This window comes from Gossypium hirsutum, chromosome A07, assembly GCF_007990345.1.
Source record: "Gossypium hirsutum isolate 1008001.06 chromosome A07, Gossypium_hirsutum_v2.1, whole genome shotgun sequence".
Lineage (NCBI taxonomy): Eukaryota > Viridiplantae > Streptophyta > Magnoliopsida > Malvales > Malvaceae > Gossypium > Gossypium hirsutum.
In genome coordinates, this window is record NC_053430.1 from 7,025,355 (window position 1) to 7,046,759 (window position 21,405).

General features: G+C 31.6%; 3 protein-coding genes across 5 annotated transcripts; 1 reads left to right on the forward strand and 2 right to left on the reverse strand.

Moving 5' to 3' along the window:
• Window positions 1-3,508: 3,508 nt before the first annotated feature.
• Window positions 3,509-8,404, reverse strand: LOC121232061 (30S ribosomal protein S21, chloroplastic). The gene is made up of 2 exons (XM_041117432.1): window positions 6,283-8,404; window positions 3,509-3,825 (listed from the first exon to the last, which is right to left on the reverse strand). Exons 1-2 carry the CDS (start codon window positions 6,696-6,698, stop codon window positions 3,720-3,722), a joined length of 522 nt encoding a protein of 173 aa, XP_040973366.1. The 5' UTR covers window positions 6,699-8,404; the 3' UTR covers window positions 3,509-3,719.
• Window positions 8,405-8,607: 203 nt separating this feature from the next.
• Window positions 8,608-15,472, reverse strand: LOC121232060 (telomere length regulation protein TEL2 homolog). Of its 2 annotated transcripts, none has more exons than XM_041117431.1 (13): window positions 15,134-15,472; window positions 14,987-15,015; window positions 14,801-14,903; window positions 14,544-14,715; window positions 14,151-14,336; window positions 13,968-14,038; window positions 12,827-13,088; window positions 12,104-12,321; window positions 11,770-11,868; window positions 11,167-11,690; window positions 10,068-10,837; window positions 9,604-9,802; window positions 8,608-9,052 (listed from the first exon to the last, which is right to left on the reverse strand). In XM_041117431.1, exons 1-13 carry the CDS (start codon window positions 15,303-15,305, stop codon window positions 8,891-8,893), a joined length of 2,967 nt encoding a protein of 988 aa, XP_040973365.1. In that variant the 5' UTR covers window positions 15,306-15,472; the 3' UTR covers window positions 8,608-8,890. The 2 variants fall into 2 exon arrangements, with proteins under 2 accessions (XP_040973365.1, XP_040973364.1); XM_041117430.1 differs by having other exon boundaries at window positions 13,899-14,038.
• Window positions 15,473-16,091: 619 nt separating this feature from the next.
• Window positions 16,092-20,990, forward strand: LOC121232062 (elongator complex protein 3). Of its 2 annotated transcripts, XM_041117433.1 has the most exons (9): window positions 16,092-16,649; window positions 17,335-17,404; window positions 17,513-17,685; window positions 18,233-18,407; window positions 18,906-19,072; window positions 19,188-19,407; window positions 19,500-19,604; window positions 19,714-19,866; window positions 20,691-20,990. In XM_041117433.1, the coding sequence occupies exons 1-9, from the start codon at window positions 16,177-16,179 to the stop codon at window positions 20,850-20,852; spliced, it is 1,698 nt and encodes a 565-aa protein (XP_040973367.1). In that variant the 5' UTR covers window positions 16,092-16,176; the 3' UTR covers window positions 20,853-20,990. The 2 variants fall into 2 exon arrangements, with proteins under 2 accessions (XP_040973367.1, XP_040973368.1); XM_041117434.1 differs by lacking the exon at window positions 20,691-20,990 and having other exon boundaries at window positions 16,132-16,649; window positions 19,680-19,866.
• Window positions 20,991-21,405: the final 415 nt, after the last annotated feature.

Consider the following 21,405-nt stretch of genomic DNA (forward strand, 5'->3'; position numbering starts at 1 on the left):
TTTCAATAGTTTTTACCCACCTAATGTTGTTGTTACTCTTTTGAGTACAAAAACATTCAATAAAATAATCGTGCTGTACTGCTAGTTTAGGAAAAAAGGTTTTATACCCCATGGACTTGTGACGGTAGTGGTGGAGGGAAGGACGGAAAGATGGTCGGGGGATTTTTATTTTATTTAATATTAATATATTTATATTTATTTAATATTAATATTAACATTAATATAAAATTTTAATTTATCATATATTTTTTGAAAATATTCATGTACTTCTATATATATTTTTTGAATCTTTTAGAATTAAGATAAAATTGAGATCATTTGTAAATTTTGAGAATTAATTTTTAAAATTATGATTAAACTAATAATGTAAAATTTGATGGTTAAATTTTTTATTATATAATTTTTTTAACTGCCATGTCAGCATGTTATTTTAAAAATGACATAATTTCAATTTTAGCCTCAACTTTTACATTTTTGGGGTTAATTTTTCCCATTTTTAGTTAAATTTGGCCCTTATTCTTTTGAAAATAGTCAAATTTAATCATCAATCTTTCAAAAAAGAGTCAATTTGATATTCTTCAACGAAAATACTAACTAAAACGTTAAATTTTTAATATTTCAATCTGCATGGCAATCTACTACTCCATGCTAATTTTTTGGAAATTCATGAACTTTTTATGATTTTTTAATTTTATTATTTATTTTTTAATATTTTTATAAATTTAAAATTATTTATTGACATAAAATATATAAAAAATAATTTTGTGTCAGCATGAATAATTCAGTTATTATTTTATAATTTTTAAAATTAAATAATCAACATATCAACTTGTTACCGTATTGAATTTTTTCTCCTTGCTTACCCTGTTACAACTTTATACGCAATAATAGACGGGGATTGCAAGTGACAGGGACAGGACAATAGTATTTTATTTACTTGTATTCTATTTGGCTAGTGGTCATCATGAGATAGTTGAATATGTTATCGGTATTAATATATTTTATGTTTATTTTGAGCCGATTTAAAATATGTGTTAAAAATTTTATTCAAATTTGTTTGGCTTCATAAATAATTAACTCAAATTTATTTTAGGTTTACTTATATTATTTTTTTATTTTTAAAATTTATATTTATATTATTTTAATTAATTATTGAATACTTTTATATACTTTTCATTTATTAAAATTATATATAGAGATATTAATATTTTTTTTCATATTTACATTAAAACATTATATATTACTATAGATTTAGCTTTTATGTGATAGAAATTAAATAATATATAAAAATTAACATAATATATTATATTATAAACATAGAAAACGGGTTAAACTGGGCTGGGCTTAGGTGTTTTAAATGTTGAATCATGAGCTTAGCCCATAATTTAAACGGACTTAATTTTTTGTCTAAGCCCATTTTTTCAAACCTAATATTTTTATCAAATCCTCTCAAATTTTGGACAGGTAGCCCCACACCATTGGGTTTTTTTTTGACAAAATTATAGAGGTAAATTTTAAATATTATAATATGCTCTAAATTTTTTTATCAGGAATTTAATCCTTATACTATTATTTTCAAGAATTTTGTCTAGTTATTTTTCAAAATTAAAAATTTAAGTTTAGTTGTAAATACTGTTAAAATTCTTTTTTTTTTAAATAAAAAAATTTACTTGTGTGACATTCTAAAAAGAAATAAAAATTCACTTGATAACTATATGATGAAAAAATGACATTGTAATGGATATGAATTTAATAAATAATTCTAACAATATCAACAATTTTTAAAAATCACGTTAATATTTTAACAAAAATAAAATATTTAGACTAACTAATAACATTTTAAGCATAGAGGAGTCAAATAATATAAAATTAAAGCATAAAAATTAAATATTAAATCTAAATGTAGTTTAGGGATAGAAATTGAAATTTAACTATTATATTAATAATGTAAAAATATATATAATTGCGTGTGAAAGAACAGAAGGTCTTAGGGCTTCCTTTTATATATATATATATAGTAATATAGATTTTGCATCATATTTTGCTTTGTGTTGCTTTCAATTCATTTTTTTACTAATGATTTCTTAACTTAATATTATAAAATATAATTTTAATACATGAAACTTAATATATAATATATTCATTTCTCTATTACAGGACTTGATTAAATTAATTCCTCTTTGATTAAATAGATCAATTTAATCTCTTGTTATGGTGTTCATCATTACTCACCCACTACCCAATTACTTGATTGGGTATTGACCCATAACTTACATGGTTCGCATCTTGGATTCACATGTGAGGTGTTCACATCCTTTCATGGGCTTGTACGATGTAGGTTCGTACTACTATGCAAAAAAACCCACTCATAGAAAATAAGTGTTGATCTTAGAATAAAGTATGTGTTGGCATGCATATGGACCTATTTACGACGCCACATTCATGAACAATAACTGTGTCATATAAATAGACAATTTAATCATTTTGAGGGATATTCACACTAAAACACTCAACATCCTTATACAATTAAAAAGAATCAAATAATGTCAAATTAGAATAAAATTAATATTTACTATTTATATCATTCACTGTTTAACAAAGTTAATATTTTTAAAGTTCCTATGATTCTATAGATGAAATTTTTTATTCGGAATTGAACGACAATTGAAAAAAATATCGAGATATTTTTATATAGTAAATGTGAACTTATTTGATTCTTCTTAATAATATAGGAACCAAATTAATTTATTTAATAATAGAGAGACTAATTTAATTAAATCCGTGTAACATAGGAATGTCCTAAATATTTAACTTAAAATAAGACTTTCACTCCCATAACCGACTCAAAGAAAATCAGGGATACTCAAATACAATTTTGAATTTAGTAGAAAATAAATTAAAAAAATAATAATATAATGATCATAAATTTAATTTTAAAACAATTTTAAAATATTAAAATTTTGTAAATTAAATAATCATTTTTGCATTTAACTTTTTAATATTATTGTATATTTTTAACTGTAACTCATATTTTAAATATTTTATTATTTTTAGATTTTTTATATTCTTTGTATGATATTTTCAATTTCTTTTTGCAAGTAAAACAAAATCTATAGACAAATATTAAATTACATTACATGGTCAAATTATAATGAAGAAGACATTATATATTAATAGGTAATCAACGATCCATGTAATGTCCAAAATCTTATATGAAAAATATATTATCATATGTATAATATCATATCAACTTGTTATTTTTATATATTACCTACAAAAAAACCACACTATTTTACTTAATGTATTTAATGACAACCGTTTTAAGTCAAAATTGAAATTTCAAAATTTGAAAAGTATAAACACTATAATAATGAGATGAAAAAACATGAAATAAAATTCACAATTTACACATAATATGAAACACAGCAAAATTTAATTTCAAATTTTAAAAAATACAAAAATTAAAATTGATCAAAACGCAACTCACCCATAATAGGATAATTGATCATTGAAATTAACCTTTTAAGTTCCATATATTTGAAAATCATATCTGTACCCAAGTTTATCATAGATATATACATAAAAAGGAAATGAAAACTCGGAATAACATAAATTAAAATGAAAATCCTGAAAACTGGAAAGAATTCAATTAAGCCAAAATCAAGAATTTATAACCTGAAATTAGGTTGAATGATATAGAATTTAAGATGAAATATGGTTTAATAAGGCAAGTCTCCTTCAGGAAGCTCCCAATTATCTTCTTCATCCTCATCCTTCTTACTGGTTTCCTCTCTAGATTGTGCCGAATTCTTCGGTTTCGGGCGTCTGAAAACAAGCAAAACAGATCATTCAATAAACTATGCTATTCGGATTTGGATGTGAATGCCTAATACCATTAGGTGTTTGAATTTTATGTATTCGAAGGAGCTTTAGAACAGACAAATCTATATACTCATGTTCAAACATGCATCAGATATGGTTATGACAAGTATTTTTTAAGAAAAATGAAGAAACAAAAAACTCTCATTGCCATCCATAACTTCCATATTAGTTAAAACCAATGTTGATTCGATTGGATCAGTCGGTTGAATGGAGAAGCGGTGATTCATCCAGACCAGTATATACCACTCAACTAAGAGTTTTTTTTTATTGGATTAATAAGTAATAGTCAGTTGAACCAGTTAAAAAACTAATAAAAAAAATCAGAAATTCGGTTTTAAATTTAATTTAATTTTTTTAAAAAAAATTAATTAGATTTGATAAGATTAGGACATTTAACCCCTTACAACTTATATTAAAAAAATTACAATTTAATAAAATAGATTTGAAAATTAAAGTTCAATTGATAATACTATTAATGTATTTTTGTTAAATTTGAATACTGTTTGATTTAAAAATTAAAATCCAATTGATAACATATATTCAAATTTAATAGAAGTATTGAACTTTAATTTAAAATTAAAACGCAAAGGGACTAAATTTCGAAAGTCCAAAGAGTAGAGTGATTAGAGGCATAAATAGACCAAAAAGAAACCTGCAAAGCACAAAAACATTGGTCTAATTATATCTCCAGTCCCTATTCTCTCCAAACATTTTAAATTTAATCCTTAAGATTTTTAACTTCAAGAATTTAATCTCTCTACCTGGCTAATTTAAAAATGAAGTCTAATTAATAACAAGTTAATTGAGCTATGTTAAATTTATTTAAATATGTGCTATCAATTGAATTATAATTTTTAAATCAAAACTTTGAATATTAAAATGTCATATATTCAGATTTAATAGAATTTCATTAGTGGTGTTATCAATTTGGTTTTAATTTTAATTTTCAAATCAGATAAATTGGTAGACTAAATTCCTAAAAATAAAAGTAGAAAGACTAAATTTCAAAAGTTCGAATAATACAGAAACTCAGGGCACAATTAAACCAACAAGATTCTCTATAAAAGTTTAAACCAACCACCATGTATTCAAAAGAAAATTAGGCAACATGAAAAGAGACAACTCACTCAAAAATAGACAATAGATATGAGAATTTTAAGGATATATATATATAGCAACATTGTTATTGTAGGCAAAAGAAAGAAGGAAAAAATATATATATATTTGAAAATTTAAGCATTAAAAACAAAGAGACCAAAGTTTTGACATGGCAATGAGGAGGAGCAATCTTCTATTCGAGAAATGAGCAAATTGCATTTTACTTCTCTACTCATTAAATGAGCAATTAGTAGATCAGAGATTCCATCTATTTTACTGTAAAAAATGGACTTTTATATGTGAAAATGAAGTTATATATCATTCACCACATATAACTATTTGATTAGACTAGTTTTTAACAGTAAAAATAAATAATTTAAAAAAAAAACCAATTTATTCTTTTATCTAATGTACAGTCACTAATTTATCTATTTTCTAGGTAAAAAAATAAAATTAAATCTTACTCCTAATGCAAAAATTCCATGATACTTTCACCCTCAAATTTCATTTAATACTTTAGCACTCCACCTTGAAATAAGCTCTTCTGGAAAAAAAGAGATGCATGTATTATCTTTTACAAAGTTCCACCCAATATATATCATAAAATCTTATAAAAATAAAGGAATTATAATCAAAATATTAAAATTATAAATTTTTAAATTTAAAAAATAAGGTTCTCAAAAACAGACGGATGATCAAACCCGCTCAAACCATCCATCCGATTAGTTCGATTAAAAATTTATAAAAATAGAAAATAGAAAATATCTCTTAAACTAGTTCAACCACTAATTGATTCCTACTAATTTGCGAGTCAATTAGACTAATCTCTTGTTCCTGACCCGATACTCGACATATTCCAGGACCAATCAGTCCAGTTCCGAAACATAAAACTAAACAATTATAACTAAAAATATTAACTTGAAAAATTAAATAAATCGTCCATGTCTGCGAACACAAGAAAAAAAAATTGTGCAAAAAAAGCATATTCGAAAGCAGGGCCGGCGCTTCCAAACATGGTAAAATTATGATTTTAGTCCCTCTAAAATCTGTAGAGTTATAAATTAATACAATGATAAAATTTCATTTCAGCCCTCAAAAAAATTCAAAATTCAAATTTGAAGATCAGAAAATTTTTTCCGCCTATTGAGTTAAAACGATGATCCCAATATAAGACTATGAAAATTCACCAAAACTACAAACATCAAACTCAAAGCACAGATAATAAACCCCAATACTGAATTTTTTGTGGTTAAATTAAAAGCTATGAAAGAAACAAGGGAAAAAGGGGAAGGAAAGCTAAACCTTCTGCGGTTCCTTTTAGAAGCTTCTCTTACTTTACGCTTCTTTTTTTCCTGTGAGCTCTCAAAGAACATCCTCCTTTTGCATTCCTGTATAACACCGGCTTTAAACACGGCTCTCCTGAACCGGCCCAACAGCTTATCCTCCGGTTCGTTGTCGGCCACCACCACCTGGACGTTGTAGTGACCCGATTTGAAGAAAAGGGTATTGGCGTAGGCTAATGATGGGCATGTTATGGCATTAGTTTCATCGGCCGGTGTGGTCAAACAGGAAGAAAGGCGAATGGATGTTGATTTGGGGTCCGATTGAGAAACCGGCGGGGCGAAATTTGGTGGGTTTTGGGGGAGATTTGGTAGTGAATGTTGGGAACGGAGGAGAGAGGAAAGTGATTTGGAGAGAGAAGTGAGGGAAAACGCCATTGATGCTGACTTGTGATTCTTCTGGCTTTGGCTCCCACTTACAATATCAATCTTTAAATTTTGCTTTACTCAAGTTCTATTATATTTGGGTAAATTCGACTTGTAGCGATTCAACTATTGATACATTTCATTTTTGGTCACTCAATTCTGAATATTTACAAAATAATTATTCAACTATTTGATTTTATCTTTTTGATCACTAAACAAAAGATGTGTTGCAGCTTTAAACATTGACGTAGTATCTTTAATTCTCAATATTTATATATTGTATCAATTTAGTATTGATTTTAAAAAATTAACTCTCAAACATTTAAATATCATGTAATTTAATATTCTTTTACATTTTTTTAAAACTCTTTCATCTAAAAAGCAAAAAAAAAAAAAACAACAACTCTAAGTTAAGTAAAAAATATACCAAAAATAAAAACAACCAAAAGTTCATTATAATAATTTTCATCTTTTCTCATTGTTTTAAATTTAATCCTCAATGTCATAAAGAAAAATAAAACTGTAAAAAAAATACCAAATTATACAATGTATAAATATTGGTTAATTTTTTTTTGAATAAGCCTAAAACCGACGCAATGTATATGAAAAATGAAATAATTAAACCCTAAAATATTAAAGACTTATCAATTAAGCTTTTTGGCTAACAATTTCTATCATTGATCATTATTATGCTAACATACTCAAGAATAAATCCAGACAAATAGATAACTAATTCATCTAAACTTGAACTATGATTTTTGAAATCGGACCGATGATCAAATTGATCAGGCAATCAATTCAATCGATCCGATTTCAATTAGATAAATTATTATAAATTCAATTTTTTTTTAAAAAAATCTATTAAACTATTTCGACTAGGTCAGCCACCAACTCAACTGATTTTTATCTCAATTCATATTGATCCGGGTTAACTAACTCCATTGACCTATTCAATCCAATTTCAACAATTATAGTTTAGCATCTGTTTATCTAAATTCATTCTAAACATAGTCTTTTAATTTATATAAAAAATTAAAGACGATGGTCCTTGCTTTTGTTGCTATAAATCCATTTGTTCAAGTTAATGTAAAAAACTTTTCTTATCATCTCACAATAGGTAAATCCCATAAATTTGAACACATGGCCATATGATTTAAAACCTTATCCTTTTATCATCTATACTAAACAAATTCATTATTATAAGTCTGGTTTTCTTATTTTAGGCACATGTTTAATCAAAACAATAAATATGTTTTTCAACATTATAATTTTACATCTTCCATCCGAAAAATGATTATAAAAGCATATCAATTACCGATGTCACAACTATCAAATTAGATAAAAAAGAAGAAGAAGAAAACAACGGTAAGAACTTAAAAACTTGTTAAAAAATAGGATTTACCTATTGTAAGATAGCAAGAACTACCCTTTTTCATTTATTTTCGTAATTTTTATAATGTTTTATAATTTTTTATATTTTTTAAAATTTGTTGTAATTTAAAAAACTATATCCAGAATAAATCTACACAAATGGATAACGAGATTCGAACGAACTTGGATGCTCATTTATCCAAGTTCATTTTGAACTAAAATTTTTAATAATTTTATGAACACCGACATGGATTGTCACATCAACATCATAATAACTCAATAACCGTTAACAATAACAATCAACAACAAAAACTGTTAGTCAAAAGGTTTAATAAATAAAAGGACTGGGAGTGATAAAGGAGGAGAGCCTTTTCTGAGTTTTTTGATCCGAATTAAACAAAGTAGATGAAGATTCACAATGTATGGGTCAGTTTTAATATTAAGTGCTTTTAACTCAAAATTCCAAATGGATTATTCCTTTTTTGCTCAACTTTAATTAATATAAAGTTCCACGTAAGCATTTAATGAGGGACCAGTTTGCTCATTTATCTAATGTTTAATAACTCGTTTGCTCATTTTTAAAGTAAGGAGACTAAAATGTAAATTCAAAGTATAATACAAGAATTGCTATGGCACTTCTACCTACATAAGAGAGCTTATAAATAGGGAAAAGTTATCATAAATTTAAACATTTTAAGATGAACCAACTGAAATAAACTGAAACAAGGTTTAATATAAACACGAAGATGATTTTGAGCAGTTTATATAATTATATGCAAAATGGGAAAAGTTAAAATGTAGTGAGAAAAGACTTACATTGACAAGCAATGGATCTAGTAGTATCGGATATTGGAGTTGGGGATTTTGATTGTTCCTTTCGAAAGATTGGATGAAAGACTAATAGTCTTGGCTTTGAATGTAGTTTCGGCTGACTCTAGCGCTCGGGAAGCTAAAAGGGCCATCTCAGAATGTAGTTGGAGACATGATACAGCCATCTAAAATCAGAATTAAACTTTGGCATTAAACAACATAATGATTCTAATAAATCAACCAAGTAAATGAAATGCAGTCCTAGGCACTAAACTTGTCCGAGAGCCGGGCTACTAGCCTAAGCTCAAAAATTAAAAATACTATGAACACTGTTTTTAAAACTAGACTGGATTGGCTGGCCGGATTGGGAATGGCCAAGGTATTGGTCTAGAATAAGGGGTTGGACTGATTGACTTGGGAACCGGTTACCCGATTGAACCATTGGGTGAACCTATTTTCTCTATTTGTTAAATATTTTTAAGATTTTTATAATAATTTATTCAATTGATCCAGACAAACCGGTTGGACCAGATAAATTGGGAACCGATGGTCTGAAGGTTCAACCACCGGTCCGAACATGCATAAATGGGATTGGATTAGTCATTTACAAAAATGAATGAACTTGGACAAAATATTTAAGCATTCTTAAAAAGGCATAGATCAGAGAGATATCTCTTGAAACTGAAGCAGAGATGAGATAAGAAACTGAAAAATGTGGTAAGAACTCTTTGCTTACCGTATAGCATTCTCTATCTGGGTCGGAATCGGCAACGTGAAGGGCCCATGTACGAATCCATTCAAGCCCTTCAGAGATTTCGATATTTCCTTCAACCAAGGAAGATGCTATAGAAGAAGGATGAAGAGCAATGAGCACACATGATGCTGCAAAAAGGACAGCTCTCCTGACATATGCTTCTTTGTGATGGCACACCTCCCTGAGTTAACAAAATCGTGGAAAATGGCAGATTAGCAAATTATGTACGCATAAAGATTTGATGTATTATGAATAGTAAATATGAACCACCATGAATGCAGTTGCATGCATGCACATACATCCATCATGACCATGAGAAAAATATCCGATGAGGTTGTCAATCTATATGTACTATTAGACACTAGTCAGCTGATGCCATAAAAGCTACTACGTCTAAGATCTGGAATCATGACAGGACATTTACATATTGATGTTGAGTCAAGTACCTGGCTCTTAACATATCAAGAAGAAGAGGAGCCAATGCAGATGCTTCGGGATGCATGGAAGCACATTTCATGCAAACACCAAGCATATAGATGAGTTTTCCAAGGACAATAAAGTCTTGACCAAGCAAGTCAACACCATGTCTTTTCTTATCAAATCCCTGCATAGCTGGAAGCATAAATGCTGCTGCATAGAGAGGAAACTTATTCTGAGACCATTCAGTTTGGCTTTCATGTATATTTCCTGATCTAAGGTTCCACCGGCGAGTCTTTCCTCTCTTGACCTGACCGGGTTTTAGTGGAAGTTCTCTTTCGTTTCGGATCGACCAGTTCAGAAGGGTTCCTGTGTCTGAGACCTCTTTCCATGATCCAGTGCCAGGAGGCCCTGTATTGCTAGGCAAGAACCAGGGTTGAGGTTCTGAAATGGTTGATATGAGGGGCCCTTTCTGATGTTTAGGTTTCATAGTTTTAGCATTAGCAAGCTCCTCTGCTGCCAGAGTCATTACATCAAGTATCATTATGCGTTGACAAACATCTACATTCGGTGAATATAATAGTTTGTCTAGGGTATCAAGAGATTCAAATGGACGTGTGACAACCAATGCTATCAAAGCTCTTTGCCGCTTCTCTTCAGCTGATTCTTCCTCGCCTTCTACAGCTACATCAGAGCAACGAACCTGTACAAGAGTTCGAACAAGATCACCTGCTAAATGTGTTAGTTCATCAGGTGATGCTCGTATAAGACTTTCAGCAACATCTAGAGCCCTCTCCACCTGCAGTGTTAAAACATACATTACCAATTAAGACCTTCCACTAAGATTCTCTAGAAATAAGTTAAATGTGTTCATAATCAATATCTGCCATATAACTTCCAACAAGGGAACAATTTCTAATATATGTTTAAGTTTATAAACCAAGTAACTTGAGCAACCAAAAGGATAAAAAGGAAAATAAAAACTCAATTAGGTAGCCGAAATCAAATTTTCTAGCAAATTTTACCCGAAGAGTCTTCATATTGCATATCAAATTTATACATCATAGATAATGCAAACTGAATCATCTTCGTGAAGAAAAGAATGAATGGTGAACTCAAACCACTTACCCCATCAGCATCATCAGATTTCCTTAAGGCTCCAACCACATCAACCAGCTGTGAAATTTTTCTTTTTAAATCTGTGTCATCATCTGTCAAGTCGTATGGCTGCAAAGAGGAGTCACATGAATCAGAATTCTCACTTGCATCATCATCATCATTTTCATCAGAGACCGATTCATAATTTAGAGTAGCTGGATCAATAATCTCATCTGGATCAACCAAACTGAACTCTGAGGATTTCTTGCTTTTACTCTTCACCCCACTTCCTTTCCCACCATCAGCTGCATGTGCTAAGTCTTTACTTAAAGTGGCGCTGGTTGACGTCCCAGTTTCATCAATTTGTTTCTCTGCATTTGAGACTGACAATCTCCCTTTCTCAGAGGTGGTTAATCCGAATTCCCAGTCAATGGTCTCCCCATTGCAGCTGTCATCAAGATATAGAGGATTCTTTGGATCAACTACTTTAGAGAACACTAAAGCGATAGTGCTAGCCATTTTTCGCACTAGGTCTGCAGGGCTCTCCAGCCTACCTGTTAAAAGTATTAGTGCAAAAGTAAGTTACCAGCTAAAATCCATGACAATTTGGAAGCAAAAGTTACAAGAAGTTACAGTTGACTCCTTGAAGAATTGAGTGCATTGCATCCTTTGTTTTATCTAGTTCCTCTTTGGACATCTTCTCCAGACAAAGGCCTAAAGCAGCAGTTATATCTGTTTTTAAGTTAAAGGGAAACAGAACATGACAAATAAAAAGGCGAGAAAGGAATGAAAATGGATGGACGGATGCAGTTGGAGGTGTTGGTATGGTTTAGAAGAAAATAACTAAAACAAGATATGAATCTTTGATTCCCCTGGTAAATTTTTAAGTTTCTATATCTTGCATGTTCAATAATTGTCAACCAAATTGAGAACTTCTAATTTGATTTGTGGAAGTAGTAAAGGATACAAGCTTGCTGCTCTAGTGGGGCTGATTGTACAAAGTCCCTTTTTGACCATACGGCAGCCAGGCGTTGCACTATGTCTAAGAGACCATTGGTGGTTTCATGACCTTTAGTCCACGAATCTTTAATGGGTGAGCATTCAAAAACAGCAAATTGCAAGATCCACTGCAGGCAACAAACAGGAAATACTTTCCACAGTAAAAACTTGTCAAAAAACATGGACCTGAGAAAAAAGTATGAAAAGCAAGATCAGCTATAAAAAGAAACAAAGCAGTACAATGTGCCACCTATATAGTGAATTTCTAAATTGCATCGATTTACAATAAAGTATAACAATCTGCTACACTATTTATCTATCTATTATGAAATACTTCTGCATCACACAACTATTTGCAATTGCATGTAGCACAGCTCACCAAAAGAAAACAACAATATGATTACGGTTGGATATTCAAATTTCAAATTATTAATATCCAATTTGAATTTATTTATAGATAAATATACAGGAAGGAAAAGAAAAGAAAGGTTCATTCTCCAATTTATTGTATTTCAGACCATCAATATGCATGCAAGTTATCCTAATTAGTGCCGTTAATTGTAATGATTCATGACTATAAGATTGTCATTCCTTCTGATTCTGAATGGCCTAAATGCAATGAAAGGAACAACCCAATTAAAATAATCAGCTAAACTTGATCGAAGGTATAAACTAGCAAATGTTCACCAACCTGACTGATGACTGAGATTTTAGTAACTGATGAAACAATATCCAAAGAACCCAGTAAGCTTCAATATCACTTGCATGCTCAGTTGCAAGCTGACGCAAAAGCTGTTCTGCAATTCTTTCAACAGTGTAGGAATCTGTTATTGCTTCCATTATCTTCAACCAAAATTGAGATTCAGGGTTTGACTCAAATACATCAGTGTTTGAAGATAAGCAACTTCGAACATGTCTGAGAACCTGGGGAGTTACTTCACTTAACAGCACATCTGCAAGCAATGAATGTAATTTACTTCAGTGTCAATTTCACCACCATCTTGCTTACCTAAAGAGGAAAAAGAAAAAAAAGAAATTAAAGAAATCCCTATCAGCTGAATGTAATGTAATGAACAGAATACTTGGGTAGCATGTCTTTAAAAGAAGCACAGTTAAATTTCACGTAGTTAATGCTATGTGACATTCCAAACTATAGTGCACAAACATTCATGATTCCGGACCCTCATGCCTGTTTACCATAATTGTCAAATTAAGAACACTGAATGTTCCTTTAGTAATTTAACCCTACACCATAACCTTGGATTTAAATTACACATTCCTTTTGCCTCTTCAAGATGAAGATCCTAGTATCACCATGCACAATCTTCACATTTACCTTAGCTTCTCCAGCTTCAACTTACATAAAAGTTTCATCATCTTTGGCAGCATTTAAGATGCAAGATAAATATTTAGAACTAGGAAATAGTAAATGCACAAACACCAGTATGTAATCAAATCACCATATATGACATGAGATGCATTCTTAGATGAACAAATATTTCTGCATTCACAAATTAGAAACTCAGGTTATACCAAATGACACTCATCTATTTAGCACAGTATTACTTATTGAACTATCTGAAAGAGTGAGGAGTAAAAACTAAAGAATGGATAAGAGTAGAAAGTCACACTCATACAAATTGTTCTTCACTTAACAAAATCGATATATAACTCGTAGTGGAGCACAAGTTCACTAAAATGGAGATGAATAAGCAAAATGACAGAAAGAAAATCTAACACTACCGCTTGAAATATCTCGCTACCTGAAGATCCACGTCGAATGATACGGGAAAATATTTCTCCAAGAAATGAAAGGTTAACATCCATCTCACTTTTATCAGTGATGGCCTGCCTTTCTTCCATGCCAATCAGAAGTTGAATAGTGATCTGCTTGAAAAACAAACTATAATACTTTTGTAAAGGAAAATCATTAATAAAAGGCATTTTTGAAATAAACACATGGATAGACAATAATAAATAAACAGAATAACTAGTGCCGCAGAAATAAAGGATACTGTGATGAGAGTAAAGGCGGGGCTCTCAATCGTGCTTTGTCGGGAATAGATGTTACGATATGTGCTACCCTAGACACAACTGACTTGAGCCTTTCATTTATAGTATCTTCTGAATGGGGTGAAACAGCTAAGTCTAAAGCCATTTTAAACACCCCATCATTGTCGAGAAGGCAAAGAACAAGCAACCTGTCATCAATTCAAAACATGTCCAAAGGTATGCTATGAATTTACTATCATAACTCATAATATGTTTCATAAGAGTAAACAACGGAACCTCTTCAATAGTATCATTTTCAACTATTCCAGATATGGTACAATGAATGATTACACTTATATACCAAATCCAATAAATTACACATATAGCAATCCATTTAAACAGAAGACCCAGCTTACCTTTCTACATTTGACTGAACAACATTAACATCGAAAACATCACTGCTGGTCAGCTGTAGGTGAGGAACCAAAACCTGTACAACTTCAGTTGAAAGTCCATTGACAAAGAAAACATCATAGATATGTTTCTTTGCTGAAAGAGGGAAACATGTAAGCCAATTGGAAGCAACATCTGCAAACAACAGATTTTATATAAGAAAATAGTGGATTTGATTCTTGCCAAAGCAGTGATAACTTCGAAAAAGAATAAAAATTACCAAGCAACAAAACACGAGCCAGTGTTGGAAAAGCAGCTCCTTGATAAAATGCCCTCCACCAACCATCCCTTTCATTTGCAGCATGAACTTTTGCAATAATAACCTTTAACAAAGCACAAACAAAAATAATGAAAATTCAAAGAAAATAAAAAAAATAATTTAAAAAAACGAATATAAGAAGAAAACCTGGTCTTTATAATGCTCGTCAATGCTCCCTGTAATTCCATGATAGTAATACAAAAAAACAAAAATTATATGTATGTATAAATATTTTAGAAACATTTCCCGACAATAATTGTTATAAGGTTAAAGAGAAGAGCGAAAAGGAGTGACCTGAGAGAAGAGAGGAATCGATGGGGAAGAGAAGAACAGCTAAAGAGTGAAGAGCGCAAATCACTTGCTCGACGTGCTTTGCTCTTTCTATTTCCCTTATCACTTCGCCGACCTTCTCGATCACTTTGCTCTCCACCTCTATCTTCCTTTTCGCCGCCGCCGCCGCCGCCATCTCCACCGCCGCCGACTCCTATCAGTTCTCCGTTTCCGCCAAAGCCAAAACAGAATATTTCAAAATTATTGAAACGCTGTCGCTTGAACCAAGTCAAGTTTGTAGATTATGGAGCATGGAGTAAGGACTCTATATTATATTGCCAAAACTATGATTTTGGCTCCTCTTACTCTGCGATATCTAATTTTCATATTTTAATTTAACATGATTCTTCAATTAAAAGGAGTTAAAAAATAATTTTATTTTTATATTAAAAAATATTTTTATAATTTTTTAGAAGAGATTAAATTAAAATGTTATGAATTAAGAGGTGAATGTATAATTTTATCATTATTTATTTATAATATATAAATATTTTAAAAAATAAAATATATAATTTTTCTGAGCGGTGTCTACCCTTGATTTTATACTCTTATATTATTATAGTTAAATCTAATAACTGGTAGACAGGAAGATTGAATTAAAATAATTAAAAAATTAAAAATGTTGATATGAATTTTTTTAAAAGTTACCTTTTTAATTAATCATATTTAATAGTTTTCTTTATGTTGGAAAAGGTGTCTTTAAAAATTATTTTTGAATTTCAATTAGAATAATTAACCATATTAATTATTTGAATTAATTATTATTTTTATCAAATTTGAATTAATTATGATATTATAAAAATAGGTATCCAATTGTGTCAAATTAAAGTGGACAAATTAAATCCAAAATGTAAGCACAATAGAGTGAGCAAAACATTAATTTGACCTATTATATAAGTCAGATGTTATAGCAAACGCTGTCGTGTTGAGGTTTATTAGAGTTATAACCCCTTTCTTTACTTCGCGTCGAGCATTATTTTCAGAAATTCAGTTACGTTCATAGTACAATGGCAACTGCCGCCATAGATCCGGAGCTGAAGAAGCTCCCGCGCCCCGGTCGGGGCGGATTTCAAGCCCACGGTCTAACCGAGGAAGAGGCCCGAGTACGAGCCATTGCTGAAATTGTCAACTCCATGGTAGAACTCTCAAGGAAGAACCAAAGAGTGGATCTAAACGTAATCAAATCTGCCGCGTGTCGGAAATATGGACTCGCACGTGCACCGAAGCTGGTAGAGATGATCGCTGCACTTCCCGAGTCGGAGCGCGTGTCTTTACTCCCTAAGCTTCGCGCCAAACCGGTTAGAACCGCTTCCGGAATCGCGGTCGTGGCGGTTATGTCGAAGCCACATCGGTGCCCGCATATTGCGACTACAGGGAATATTTGTGTTTATTGCCCCGGCGGACCGGATTCGGATTTTGAGTATAGTACTCAGTCGTATACGGGATATGAGCCAACTAGCATGCGAGCAATTAGAGCGAGGTAAGCTATTTGATGTTCATTTTCCCTTGCTTCGTCGAGCTCGTTGATTTACTGATTTCATGTTACGTTAGGTTTGCGAACAATAATTTGATATTTTCGATTAGGATTTCATTTGAAATATTAATTGTAAGAATGAAATACTGATGAATTAGTTGAGATTCAGTATAATTATTTATTTGAAATTTGAGTAGTATAAAAATATGAATATTGTCAAATTCATAGATACTATAGGAATTTCAAATTCTATACTAAATAGGTACATGAGTCCATGGATTTGAGAAATAATCAGGAATGTTATTTTTGTATGTGTTATGTATCACACAACTTGCAGTATTTTTAAAATCCAGGTTGAAAATTTGGAATCTAAATTCCCAAAAGCTACCTTAAAGAAACTTTTGAAAATAGAATATTTAGTTAGTTTTTCATTCATTGAAATCAATGGGAGATGGCTGTTGGCATTAGGTTGAATTGGAATGGTGGGGGTGAGAGGGCCACGTTTTTGCTTGGTTAAATTAGCTTCCGATTCTGTTGATTGCTAGACTAGCTTTTGAGAATCCAAATGTCATGCTGAATTTAGCAGCAGTGAGGTTTCATGATTGTTAAGAAGAAAAGAGATGAGATTTTTGCATTTGCTTAGTACTGTCTGTCTAAATTCTTCGAAAAACTTGGTCTATGATGATTCCAGGTATAATCCATATGTCCAGGCAAGAAGCAGGATTGATCAGCTGAAGCGACTGGGTCACAGTGTAGATAAGGTTCGAATTATTCCCTGGATTAAGTATCTGCTTTTGTTTTTATTGCATTGAGATCTATAGTTTGAAAACACTTTGGCATTTGTTAAAATGATTATTGGATATTTGTAGGTTGAATTCATCTTGATGGGTGGCACCTTCATGTCACTGCCGGCAGATTACCGAGACTATTTTATTAGGAATCTTCATGATGCTTTGTCAGGTCACACTTCTGCCAATGTTGAAGAGGCAGTTACCTACTCTGAGCATAGTGCTGTAAAGTGCATTGGAATGACAATTGAAACGTGAGTTATCATGTTGCATTTTGAGATATATTCTTATCTTTTTTTGCAGTCGAGAACTTTCATGTGTAATTTACTTTTTAGTGGTTCAGACTCAAAATGTTTGTTTGGAAGACATTTACCAGTATTAATGCTTTCCTTAATCTACTTTCTATATCTATATATATTGCTGCTTGATATGTCGCATAAAACTAGGCAGCTATCTTGGTCCACTTCTTCATTTTTCTTGAAGTACCCCATGTCCAACATGAGTATAGGGATATGATCCTCCAAGGATCCTCAAAATACAAGGGGAAATTAACTGGGGGCGGGGGGGGGGATAAACCTACTTGTATCGGGCACGTATTTTTATCCAACACTCGTACCCAAGTACGAGTTACATCATTAAGTGGGAGTCAGTAGTTGTTTAACAAAAGATTGTAAAGTTGAATGTGTTATTTTATGTGTCTGAAATATGTAAAGAAAAATTGTTTGCTTTTTACTTATTTCACTGATTGAAACACACCACATATTTAATAGGAGTTCTCATTCTTCTGTTTCTGGTCTACAGTAGGCCAGACTATTGCCTTGGTCCTCACCTGCGTCAAATGCTTTCTTATGGTTGTACACGATTGGAGATTGGAGTTCAAAGCACATATGAAGATGTTGCTCGTGACACTAATAGAGGACACACCGTAGCTGCAGTGGCTGATTGTTTTTGCTTGGCAAAGGATGCTGGTTTCAAGGTATCTGTCTCAACGCTCTGCCGTTTCTCTCAAGCGAAATGATTGTTACATTTCCCCTAGTTACCTCTATTTAGTATAAAGAATCCCCCATTATCCTCTTTAGGGATGTAAATGAATATAAATGGCCAGAACATGACTTTCTCGTGTTCGGTTCCTTCAATAAATGAGTCTCAAAATCTTGTTCATGTTCATTTATTTAGCTTGTTAAACGAATAGAAGCCGAACTGTTCATGAATTGTTCACTAAACTCTCCATTCATTTTACACCCCTAGATTCTTCATCTTCTTCATCCTCCTCCCTCCTGTCTTTTCCCTCTCAGTACAGCCATTGAAAAAATGAAATCAATCTTTTTGTCCGGCACAAATCACATATCAAATCAACTAAAACAAATTTTCATTATCACGGAGTATGCCATATGTGGCTTAATTATCAGTTTTTGCATTTATGCATTCAGCTTCTTTCAATTGGATCTGAACTTTTTTCATTGCTTTTTTGAAGGTTGTTGCTCATATGATGCCCGATCTTCCTAATGTTGGTGTCGAGAGGGACTTGGAAAGTTTCAAGGAGTTTTTCGAGAGCCCTTTATTTCGAGCTGATGGGCTTAAAATATATCCCACGCTTGTGATCCGTGGAACTGGCCTTTATGAGCTTTGGAAAACTGGCAGGTATGGTTACTTACTTATTTATATTTCTTTGTTAATGATTTCATGGGTATCTATGAATTTTCGGTTTCTTTCAAGTTTTGACAGGAAATAAAATTTCTATTTATTTACTTTGCAGGTACCGAAATTATCCGCCTGAGCAGCTTGTGGACATTGTGGCAAGGATCTTGGCCATGGTACCGCCTTGGACACGTGTTTATAGGGTCCAGCGTGATATTCCTATGCCTTTGGTTACCTCTGGGGTTGAAAAGGGAAATCTTCGTGAACTAGCTTTAGCTCGTATGGATGACTTGGGCTTGAAGTGCCGAGATGTTCGAATGCGTGAAGCTGGAATTCAGGTAACAAGACAATGTTGTTCCTCAGAATCTGTTCATGCTAAAAAGCAATAACCTGTTGAGAGTGTAATAATGGCATGTTTATTTCAATACAGGATATTCACCACAAAATTAAACCCGAAGAAGTTGAGCTTGTTCGACGTGATTATACAGCAAATGAAAGCTGGGAAACATTTCTGTCTTATGAAGATACACGCCAGGTACTGCAAGGCCCTCTCTATTGCTGTTTGTGTCACTGTGTGTACATATTTGATATAATGTTCTCTATGTAACAGTTTGTCTGTGCTGAAACATGATACGATGATACAGGATATTCTTGTTGGGTTGTTGCGACTGCGTAAGTGTGGCCAGAATACTACTTGCCCTGAACTAATGGGGAAATGTTCTATTGTCCGTGAACTCCATGTATATGGAACTGCTGTTCCAGTTCATGGCAGAGATGCTGACAAGTTACAACACCAGGTAATGGTTAAAATCTTTAGTTCTAAAAATTACCCTAGAAAGGAAGTTGAATAAAAGTTTCCCTATGAGGTGGATACACTTCAAGTTCTACATTTCGAATTTAATTTTTGTTTTGAACACAATAAAATAGAAAGGTCATGAAGTAACCTATACTGCTCCGGTTTCTCACATGTTTTTGAAATATTCATGTTCGACACTCATATCCAATGCGTATTTGGATACGAGTATGGAAATATAACCCACCAAACACATTGAAAAACTTCAATAAAATTGAATAGAGCTGTACTCAAGCCTAACCGAGCTTGAACAATGAGAAGCTATATTCGAGATTCACTACTTGAAACTTGGCTCTAGCTCGATGGAGTACTATTACAGAAGCTTGAGCTCAGCTCGAACTAAATTGAACTATTTGAGTTGGGCTCAATTAAAGCTTGCTGACATGATTTATATACTCGAGCTTGAGTTTGGACTTGAGACTTGAGACAGCTCGTTCATATGCAAATTTTTATATTTAAATAACAAATTTTAGGGTTTGGGTTTAAAATGTACATATTAAGGGAAAGGTAGTAATTTAATACTAAAATATTAAAAACATGACTTGCAAGCAGCCTGCTTGAATTGAGTATTAAGATACTCAAAAGTCTGCTCAATAATGACCAAAACACACTTGAGTTTTCTTAAAGTCAAACTTGAGTAGCTTGCGAGCAAAGATGTCTAACTTCATCCTTAAAATTTAGCGGAAATGTACCCTTGATAGCTCTAATACTTGAGAGTCAAATCTAATCCGAGTAACGTAAGTAGCTTTATCTTCTTTTTTTTTGCAGGGTTATGGTACACTTCTAATGGAAGAAGCAGAGCGTATTGCAAGAAGGGAACATAGATCAACAAAAATAGCAGTGATATCTGGTGTAGGAACCCGGCATTATTATAGGAAATTGGGGTATGAGCTTGACGGCCCTTACATGGTTAAATATCTGACTTCATAGGAAAACCTAATTTTGAATGTAACACCAATTTTGTATGCTTTTGTGTAAAATTCTAGTAACAGATATCAATTTATAATTTTGTATGCTATATTACATGTTGAAATATTTTTGTGTTTAAATTATTTTCTTTTAAGTTCATCGATTGATCTCAAACGTTATACTTGTTCAACAATCAAATTATTTGGTAGACACTATTGCAATTTAAATAAGGATTTTAGAAAGGTTAAATTATGGTTTTTGTTTTTGTATTTTATAGAATTGAGATTTATTCTATATTTTAAAAGTTCAAAATTTTAGTTAAATTATAATCTTCGTTGATAATTTTCGTTAAATTTTATCAATATAATATATTTATTTTCCATTAATCATGTCACATGTGGGCAATCTAATTAAAATGTCAAATTGATAAATTTTGATAAAAAATATTTACTATTTGTATGATTAGATTGGAATTTTCAGTGATTAAATCTCAAATTTATCAAACTAGAAGAACTAATAACACATTTTAGCCACGTATAAATTTGAGTCAAATTATTCAGAATTTTCTTTATTT